General features: G+C 41.8%; 1 protein-coding gene across 1 annotated transcript in view; it reads right to left on the bottom strand.

The window, feature by feature from the left end:
* Nucleotides 1-10,737, bottom strand: part of LOC118900428 (solute carrier family 23 member 2-like) — a 41,913-nt gene continuing 31,176 nt past the window's right edge. Inside the window, exons 8-11 of the mRNA XM_036862776.1 lie at nucleotides 10,482-10,735; nucleotides 1,771-1,935; nucleotides 1,218-1,372; nucleotides 1-60 (exon numbers count right to left, since the gene is read on the bottom strand). Coding sequence (XP_036718671.1) covers nucleotides 1,238-1,372; nucleotides 1,771-1,935; nucleotides 10,482-10,735 — 554 coding nt within the window. The 3' untranslated portion in view covers nucleotides 1-60; nucleotides 1,218-1,237. The remainder of the gene's footprint in view (nucleotides 61-1,217; nucleotides 1,373-1,770; nucleotides 1,936-10,481; nucleotides 10,736-10,737) is intronic.

Here is a 10,737-nt window from a genome sequence, read left to right as displayed (position 1 = left end):
CACCAACAAACATGCCCGTGGTCAGCAGCACCTGGATGACCTGGTCCAACTGGAGAATCCCTAGAGTGAAGACAAAAGTGACAGGGATTAAAAAATGGGCAGAGGATCTGAATAGAGATTTTTCCAAAGAAGATATACAGATGGCCAATAGGTACATGAAAGGTGTTCAACATCAGGGAAATGCAAATCAAAATCACAGTGAGATATCATCTCACACCTGTTTGGCTTTTACCAAAAAGATAAGAACTAGGAAGTGTTGGCAAGGATGTGGAGAAAAGGAACCCTTATGCACTGTTGGTGGGAATGTAAATTAGTGCAACCACTATGGAAAACAGTATGGAAGTTCCTCAAAAAATTAAAAAATAGAATTACCATATGACCCAGTAATTCCACTCCTGGTTATTTATCCAAAGAAAATGAAAACACTAACTCAAAAAGATATATATATGTAAAGTTAGTTAGAAAACACTAACTCAAAAAGAAGGTGCACAGCCACCTTCATTGCAGCATTATTTACAAGAGCCAAGATATGGAAACAACCTAAGTGTTCATCAATGGATGAATGACTAAAAAAAATGAGGTATATATTTACAATGGATAGTATTCAGCCATAAAATCTGGCTATTTGCAACAACTTGGATGGAACTTGAGAGCATTATGCTGTGACATAAATCAGATAGAGAAAGACAAATACTGTATGATCTCACTTATTATATATAGACTGTTAAAAAAAATACTCATAGAAAAAGAGATCAGATTTGTGGTTACCAGAAGCAGGGGGTGTGAGGAGCAGGAACTGGAGGAAGGTGATCAAACGGTACACACTTCTGGTTGTAAGATAAATAAGTACGAGGGATGGAATGTACAACATGACGACTATGGTTAACACTGCTGTATGATATATAGAAAAGTTGGTAAGAGAGTAGATCCTAAGAGTTCTCACCACAAGGAGAAAATTTTTTCTTTTTTTTCCCATTTCTTTTTATTGTGTCTATATGAGGAGATGGGTGTTAACTAGACTTATTATGGTAGTCGTTTCACAATACATGTACGTCAAACCTTTATGCTGTACACCTGGGACTCATACAGTGATGTATGTCAATTATATCTCAATAGAACTGGAAATAAATAAGTCATGGTGATGTAATGTACAGCATGGTGACTACAGTTAATTTTTTAAAAAAGTGACAGGAATTCCCAGGGACCAGGGACCCCACCTGCTCTGCCCCTGGAGTGATCACAGTCTAGAGGACGGAGAATCACCTGTGTGGAGCCTCTCTGGGTTCTTGTTCACCCAGTTGGGAACAGCAAGCCCACAGTAGATGGAGAAGCCAAAGATGAAGAGGTTTCTGGACGAGTTCATGTCCACGTACTACAGGAGAGAGGCCCCCACGGCAGAGCCGGAATGATCAGTACCTGTATTGCACGTCAATCAAACACCCTCCCAACCACCCCACCCCCCCACCACTTGAGACTGGAGGGGGCAGTTGGACTCAGAGGGCACACGTTCTTAGCCAAGTCCCGACTCCCACTTGACCCTGGGAGCTGAGTGGTCTGGATAATCCAATTCAAACTGATGCAATTTTGTTTTTCAGAAATTTGGATGCTTCTGGTTATTTCTTTCTCCCATTTGGGGCCAGTGCGGTTTCTGGGACTGAGGATTCCCTTCCCCTCCTCCCTTGTCCCCACGCTGTTCCATTCATCTCCATTCCCATGGGCTCCTTTCAGGAGATGCAATGCTGCTGCTTTCCTAAGGGTGCCCTGCCTCACCTGAAGATTGGAAATCCCCACGGCAGTGATGACCCCAAACATCACCAGGAACATGCCTCCGATCACAGGGGTTGGGATGGTGGCAAACGCAGCCCCGATCTTCCCAAATACGCCCATCAGGAGCAGCACACAGCCCGCAGCGACAATCACCATCCTGCTCCCTACCTGTAGCACTCAGGGAGATGGGGGAGAGACGAGGAGCTCAGAAGCAGCTAGGCCACACACCCTGGAGGCCTCTGCCCTGCTCCTGGGGCATCACAAACAATGGCTCCAGGGGACCCACAGGAGCAGCATCGACTGACCCAGAAATGGCCCCCCTCTACTCCCACATGGTGCTGGCGAAAGGATGAAGGTGTGACCTTGGGTCCCAGCCTCTGCCCTCACCTCTCCTCTCTGCTGCTCTCATACATGTCTTCAAGTCCTGACTCCAATGCTCCTTCTCTAGGCAGACTTTATAGTGAGGCAAGAAGTCTCTCTTGGGAGGGAGTGGCCCAATGCTTAAGAATGGGGTTTGAGAGCCAATCCCAACTCTGCCTCCAACTAGCTGTATGGCTTCACGCAAGTTACCTAACCTCTCAAAATGTCAGCCTCCAAATTTACCAGGTGGGATTAATAATACTTACTTCACAATCTCATTTTAGGAGGCCAGCATTACCTTGATACCAAAGCCAGATAAGGACAGAAAAGAAAAGAAAGTACAGTTGACCCTTGAACAATGAGTTTGAACTGTGTGGGTTCACTTATAGGCAGATTTTTTTCAACAGTAAATACTGTAGTACTAAACAATCCATGATAGGTTGAATCTATGAATGTGGAACCACAGATATGATGGAACCATGGATATGGAGGGACCACGTGTATAGAGGTCCAACTATAAGTTATACATGGATTTTCGACTGCAAGGAGGGTTGGTGCCCCTAACCCCACCCCACTCCCCATATTGTTCAAGGGTCAACTGTACAGACCAATATCCCTGATGAATATAGATGCAAAAACTATCAACAAAATGTTAGCAAACCAAATTTAACAGTACATTAAAAGGATCATACACCGTGATCAAGTGGGACTTATCCCTGGGATGCAAGGATGTCTCAACATGTGCAAATCAATAAATGTGATACACCACATTAATAGAATGAAAGATAAAAACATATGGTCATCTCAATACACACAGAAAAAGCATTGGAAAAATCCAACATCCTTTCAGGATAAAAAAAACTTTCAACAAATTAAATATAGAAGGAATGCACCTCAATACAATAAAGGCCATATACAAAAAGCCCACAACTAACATCATACTCAATGCTGAAAGGTTGCAAGCTTTTCTTCTAAGATCAGAAACAAGACAAGGGTGACAACTCTCACCACTCCTATTCAACATATTACTGGAAGTCATAGCCATAGCAATCAGGTAAGATAAAGAAATAAAAGGTATCCAAATCAGAAAGGGAGAAGTAAAATTATCTTTATTTGCAGATGATATGATCTTATATATAGAAAATCCTAAAGACTCTACCAAGAAATTGTTACAACTAATCAATGAATTCAGTAAAGTTGCAGGATACAAAATCAACATACAGAAATCAGCTGCATTTTTCTACACTAACAATAAAACATCTGAAAAAGAAATAAAACAATCCCATTCACAATAGCATCAAAGACAATGAAGTACTTAAGAATGAATCTAACCAAGGAGGTGAAAAATATGAGACTCTGATGAAAGAAACTGAGGAAGACACAAATAAATGGAAAGGTATCCCATGTCATGACTGGAAGAATTAATATTGTTAAAATGTCCATACTACCCAAAACCATCTACAGATTCAATGCAATCCCTGTCAAAATTCCAATGGCATTTTTCACAGAAGTAGAAAAAAAAAACCTAAAATGCTTATGTAACCACAAAAGACATCAAATAGCCAAAGCAATCCTGAAAAAGAAAAATAGAAAAAAAGCTGGAGGCATCACACGTCCTGATTTCAAACTATACTGCAAAACTATAGTAATCAAAACACTATGGTACTGGGCTTCCTTGGTGGCACAGTGGTTGAGAATCTGCCTGCTAATGCAGGGGACACGGGTTTGAGCCCTGGTCTGGGAAGATCCCACATGCCGTTGAGCAACTAGGCCCGTGAGCCACAATTACTGAGCCTGCGCGTCTGGAGCCTGTGCTCCGCAATAAGAGAGGCTGTGATAGTGAGAGGCCTGCGCACCGCGATGAAGAGTGGCCCCCGCTTGCCACAACTAGAGAAAGCCCTTGCACAGAAACAAAGACCCAACACAGCCAAAAATAAATAAATAACTAAATAAAAACATCTGATTGTCTTTAAAAAAAAAAAAAAAACCATGGTACTGGCATAAAAATAGGCACATAGACCAATGGAACAGAATTGAGAGCCCACAAATAAACCCATGCATATATGGTCAACTAATACTTGACAAGGGAGCCATGAAAACTTAATGTGGAAAGGATAGTATCTTCAATAAATAGTGTTGGGAAAACTGGACAACCACATGTGGAAAACTGAAAATGAACAACTATCTTAACACCGCTCACAAAATTTAACTAAAAATGGATTAAATACTTAAATGTAAAACTGGAAACCGCAAAACTCCTAGAAGAAAACACAGGGAAGCTTCTTGACATTGGTCTTGGCAATGATTTTTTTAGGATATGACACCAAAAGCACAAGCAAAAAAAGTGAAAATCAGGGACTTCCCTGGTGAACCAGTGGGTAAGACTCTGTGCTCCCAGTGCAGGGGGCCTGGGTTCGATCCCTGGTCAGGGAGCTAGATCCCGCAGGCATGCTGCAACTAAGAGTTCACATGCTGCAACTAAGAAGTCCGCACACTGCAACAAAGATCCTGCGTGCCGCAACTAAGACACAGCTCAGAAAAAAATAAATAAATAAATATAAATTTTTTTTTAAAAAAAAGTGAAAATCCAAAAGTGGGACTACATTAAACTAAAAAGCTTTTGCACAGCAAAAGAAACAATCAACAAAATGAAAAAGCGACCTATTAAATGGGAGAAAATATTTGCAAACTGTATATTGGATAAGGGTTTAATATCTAAAGTATATAAAGAACTCATACAATTCAATAACAGCAACAACAACAAACAATTTTAAAATGGGCAGAGGAACTGAATAGACATTTTTTTCCAAAGAAGACATACAAATGGCCAACAGGTACATGAAAAGATGCTCAACATCACTAATCATCAGAGAAACACAAATCAAAACCACAATGAGATATCACCTCACACCTGTTAGAATGGCTATCATCAAAAAGACACAAGGTAACAAGTGCTGACAAGGATGTGGAGAAACGGGAATCCTGTGCACTGCTGGTGGGAATGTAAATTGGTGCAGCCACTATGAAAAATGGTATGGAGCTTCCTCAAAAAGTTAAAAATAGAACTACCATATGATCCAGCAATTCCACTTCTGGGATTATCCAAAGAAAATGAAAACACTAACTCAAAAGAATATATGCACCCCCCCCCACCATGTTCATTGCACCATTATTTACAATAGCCAACATATGGAAACAATCTAAGTGTCTGTCAACAGACGAATGGATAAAGAAGATGTGGTATATACAATGAAATATTATTAAGCCATAAAAAAGAATGAAATCTTGCCATTTGTGACAACACGGATGGACCTTGAGGGCATTACATTAAGTGAAGTAAGTCAAACTGAGAAAAACAAATACTGTATGATATCATTTACATGTGGACTCTAAAAAAGCTAAACTTGTAGAAGTAAAGAGTAGAATGGTGGTTACCAGGGGCTGCTGGGTGGGGGAAATGGGGAGATGTTCATCAAAGAGTACAAGCTTTCAGTTAGAAGATGAATACGTTCTGGGGACCTAATGCACACCATGGTGATTATAGTTAACAAAAATGTATACTTCAAAGTTACTAAGATAGTAGATCTTAAATGTTCTCACCACAAAAATGAAATGGTAATTATGTAATGTGATAGAGGTGTTAGCTAATGGTGGTAATCATATTGCAGTATATAAGTGTATCAAATAAACACATTGTACACCTAAACTTACAAAATGTTATATGCCAAGTGTATCTCAATAAACATAGGGGAGGGAATTGATGTGCCTGGGGCACAGTGACGCAGGGTGAGAGACAGGAGATGGGGTGGAAAGCAAGGAAAGGACTCTGTCATGAAGTGCTTTAAGGGCCATGGAAAGGAGTTACAATAAATTCCAAAGACAAGGCATAAACAAAACGTAGTATATACATGCAATGGAATATTATTCAGTCTTAAAAAGGAAATAAATTCTGACACCTGCACAACATGGATGAACCTTGGATATTAAGTGAAATAAGCCACCCACAAAAAGACAGATACTGTATGAGTCCACTTATATAAGGTACCTAGAGCAGTCAAATTCATACAGACAGAAAGTAGAATGGTGGTTGCTAGGGGCTGGGAGAGGGGGGAATAAGGAGTTGTTCAATTGGTACAGATTTCAGTTTTGCAACAGAAAAGAGTTCTGAAGATTGGTTGCACAACAATTTGGATGTACTTAACTCTACTGAACTATACATTTAGAAATGGTTAAGAGGCTAAATTTATGTTACGTGTCTTTTACTACAATTAAAAATAATGAATCCAAAGACAAAGGAGACTCAGTAGAGTTGTGTTAAGCAGGGTAGTGACATGATGTGATTTACATTTCAAAAAGTTCCCTCTAGGAACCCTCCTACACTGTTGGTGGGAATGTAAATTGGTGCAGCCACTATGGAAAACAGTATGGAGGTTTCTCAAAAAACTGAAAATAGAATTGACATACGATCCAGCAATCCCACTCCTAGGCATATATCTGGACAAAACTCTAATTTGAAAAGATACATGCACCCCTATGTTCACAGCAGCACTATTCACAATAGCCAAGATATGGAAACAACCTAAATGTCCATTAACAGATGAATGGATAAAGATGTGGTGCATATATACAATGGAATATTACTCAGCCATTAAAAAGGGTAACGCTATTTGCAACAACATGGATGGACCTAGAGATTATCATACTAAGTGAAGTAAGTCAACAGAGAAAGACAAATTCCCTATGATATCACTTATATGTGGAATCTAAAATAGGACACAAATGAACATATCTACAAAAAAGAAACAGACTCACAGACATAGAGAACAGACTTGTGGTTGCCAAGGGGGAGCAGGTGTGGGGGAGGGATGGATTGGGAGTTTGGGATTAGCAGATGCAAACGATTATATATAGAATGGATAAACAACAAGGTCCTACTGTATAACACAGGGAACTATATTCAACATCCTGTGGTAAACCATAATGGAAAAGAATATGAAAAATGTTATATAATACTGAATCACTTTGCTGTATAGCAGAAATTAGCACAACATTGTAAATCAACTATGCTTCAATAAAGTTTTTTAAAAAGTTCCCTCTATAAGTCACTTCATTATTATTAATTGATACATTTTCTCAATTAGGACAAATTAGATTTTCTCAACAAGCAATTATCATGGATTATGTGTAAACTATGATTCCTCCTTCATCTATCCGGAGGTTCATTAAGATACAGAACAGAGACAAGGCTCCTCCCCATGGCATTATACAGCATTAACTGGTCCAAAATCAAGGACCAGTTGTGCTAGAGTCACTACTAATTGCTATTACCTGGTTTGCATAGGGTTTCTCAAGCAGCTAGGAGTTTGGGAATGCTAAAGAAGTATGTTTCACCCGCTTAGAGCAGCTATTAGATCTGGAAATAAAAAGTTTCTACAAAGGTTAAAAAAAAAAAACCACTCTGCTGTGAAGATTATGGGCTCTGGTCCACATCCCATCCCAGTGCCAGGCACACACAGCTGTCACACGCTGGACAGTAATGATTGTTGTGCTAGTCAAGGGTTGTATCTGGGGTTTGAGTGACAGCTACCAGTGAGACAAAAATGACCTCTGACCTGGAAGCATTCAGCCTCATCCTCAAAAGTTAGAGTTGTGCTGCAAATGTCTGAATATCCCATCATGAGTCTATTATCAATGAATGTGCTTAGGTAGTTCTTGAACCTCTTCTCATGCATTTGTTTCTACTCCCAGTCCTTAAAAGATACTCTAGTGTAGTTTCAGTTTTGCAAGATGAAAAAGTTCTGGAGATCTGTTGCACAGCAATGTGAATACACTGAATACTACTGAACTGTACACAAAAATAATTAAGATGGTAGATTTTATATGTCTTTTACCACAATTTAAACATTTTTTTAAGATACTCCAATGTCAACAACTTGAAGCCCATTAATGCAGCAATAAAGCAGCAGATTCTGCCTTTGCTTATTTTTCTTTCCAGTTTAAGAGCTTATTTATTTAACTTTCTTCATTAGAAGACAAGTGATAGGAATTAACCACATCAAAATAACTTTTTTTGTTTACAACCCTAGCAATGAACTGTGGGAACAAAGACATGAATCTAAGCACAATAGATCAACTTGTCAGGTTCAACCAATACCCTTTGGATATGCTAACGGTCTCATAAAGATGGCAGGTCATCCCCAATCCTACTACCACAGAATTTATCACGCAGCCCTGGGCGTCTTTTGGTCTCAGGATTCACATCTGGGCTGGGAGCCATGACACCCTAGAGAAGTGATGGGAGATCTTTGGCCTTCAGCCTGATTTCTCCCAACTGACCAGGAGAGAACCAAGAATAGGTCAGAGCCCATGAATGCAGATGCAACACGGGGCCACAAGGGGGAGGTATGAGTCCAGACCAGAGTTAATCGGTCTCCTGCTGGATTTATACCCTGTTTGGTGTCTATGTATCTTTTCTTGCCTGCTCTTTCCCTCTCCTGTAAAGGGTCTTAATTTAGAAATGATACATCAAAAATATTTTTTGTTCTGTTTATTGAATATAATTTTCTGGTCTGCATGAGATATCTTCCTTTCAGCAAGAAAAATATTTGCTGCTTTATACTTACATAGCCCATTCCCACATTTCTGTGTGGGTCAGTGGCCCTCACGTGGAAAAATGTTCCTCTCACTTGCACTAAAGGTCTTGAAACTTTGGGAAAATGTCAAAGAGTCCACAGTGTCCAAGCACATCGAACTTGCCATAGGGCTGGGTGCTGGCTCTGCTGTTTGCTCACAGATTTTAGCTCTCACTATGGGCCAGAGGCCATGCAGGGTACAGAGGTAGATAGGTCCAAGGGAGCTATCAGAAAATACAGGGTGGGGATGTGGGTGGAGGAAAGTGAGTATTTTCCAAAGCTCACTTCACTTGTGCTGGGAAACACTGTACCTATGCACTGAAGCATACAGGAAAGCAACATCATAATAATATTCTTTTCACAGTCACCTTAGAAAGCACCATCTTGGGGACTTCCCTGGTGGCGCAGTGGTTAAGAATCCACCTGCCAATGCAGGGGACACGAGTTCCATCCCTGGTCTGGGAAGATCCCACATGCCACGGAGCAACTAAGCCCGTGTGCCACAACTACTGAGCCTGCGCTCTAGAGCCCGCGAGCCGCAACTACTGAAGCCTGCATGCCTAGAGCCCGTGCTCCGCAAGGAGAAGCCACCGCAATGAGAAGCCCGCGCACCGCAACGAAGAGTAGTCCCCGCTCGCCGCAACTAGAGAAAGCCCACGCACAGCAACGAAGACCCAATGCAGCCAAAAAAAATAATAATAAGAAGAAAGCACCATCTTGAAGAATTCTTGCTGACCTTATGGGGCTTTCCTGTGGAAAATGGAGCCTGGAAGAGATTTTAAGCAGGGACTAATTTAATTGGGTTCTAGAAAGATCCTTGGGCAGCCGTGTGGTAGCTAGATTAGAGATGGGCAAGATCCTGGGAAGAGACAGTTAGGGATACTGCCATGTCCAGGTGGGAGATGATAAAGCTGTGATACTGGGAATGGAGACAAGAGGACAGGAGGGCAGCACGCATGTTGAAAAAATAAAATCCACTGTGAGAAGTGCACAACAGAGAGAGAAGTTAAGGATGACTGGGTGAATTCACTAAGACAAGGTTTACGGGAGGAGAAGTAAGGATGAGGGCATGGACTGAGCATAATAGAGGCCATTCTGAGTGTGAGGTACCCTTGCGACATTCACATGGAGGTGACCACAACCAAGAAGGTCAAGTATAGTAAGTAAAATAAAGGCTCCTCAAAGATGTCCATGCCCAAACCTGTGAATATGTTACCTTAATGGCAAAAGGACTTTGCAGTGTGATTAAGTTAAGGATTTTGAGATGAACAGAGTAGCCTGAGTTATCCAGGTGGGCCCAACCTAATTACATGCATCCTTATAAGCAGGTAATCTTTCCCAGCTGTGGTCAAAGGGAGACGTGACTAAGGAAGAAAGGTCAGAGAGATGCCATGTTGCTGGCTTTAAAGATGGAGGAAAGGGGCCATAGCCAAGGAATGTGGGCAGCCCCTAGATGATGGAAAAAACAAGGAAATAGATTCTCCCCTGGAACCTCCAGAAAGGAACACGGCCCTGCCAATACCTTTACTGCAGCCCTGTGAGACCCGCGCTGGAGTTCTGACTTCCAGATCAGTAAAATAATACATCTGGGTTGTTGGAAGCCATCAAGTTTGTGATAATTTGTTGCAGCAACAGTAAGAGGCTAAGACACTGATGACAGATTCAGGTACCTAGCCTGCCCGCCCACCACCCCACCCCCGTAGCCACTGTCAGCAGCCTTACCCTGGTGATGCCCAGCGCGCCGACATTCTCGCTGTAGGAGGTGGTGCCGTTCCCCGTACCCCAGGCCCCGGCCAGCAGGCAGCCCAGGCCCTCGATGCCGATGCCTCGGTTGATGGCGTGCTTCGGAGGGGGTGGTGCCCCCACCAGGCGGGCACAGGCATAATAATCGCCTACTGACTCCACCATTGAGGAGATCACCCCCGCGATGATCCCAAAGACCCCAGCCAGGCTGATGGTGGGGAGGCCCCACTGCCCT

This window comes from Balaenoptera musculus, chromosome 9 (genome assembly GCF_009873245.2).
Source record: "Balaenoptera musculus isolate JJ_BM4_2016_0621 chromosome 9, mBalMus1.pri.v3, whole genome shotgun sequence".
In the NCBI taxonomy this organism is placed as follows: domain Eukaryota; kingdom Metazoa; phylum Chordata; class Mammalia; order Artiodactyla; family Balaenopteridae; genus Balaenoptera; species Balaenoptera musculus.
Note: the sequence above shows the minus strand (reverse complement) of the source record. Positions and strands in the feature narration are given on the sequence as shown.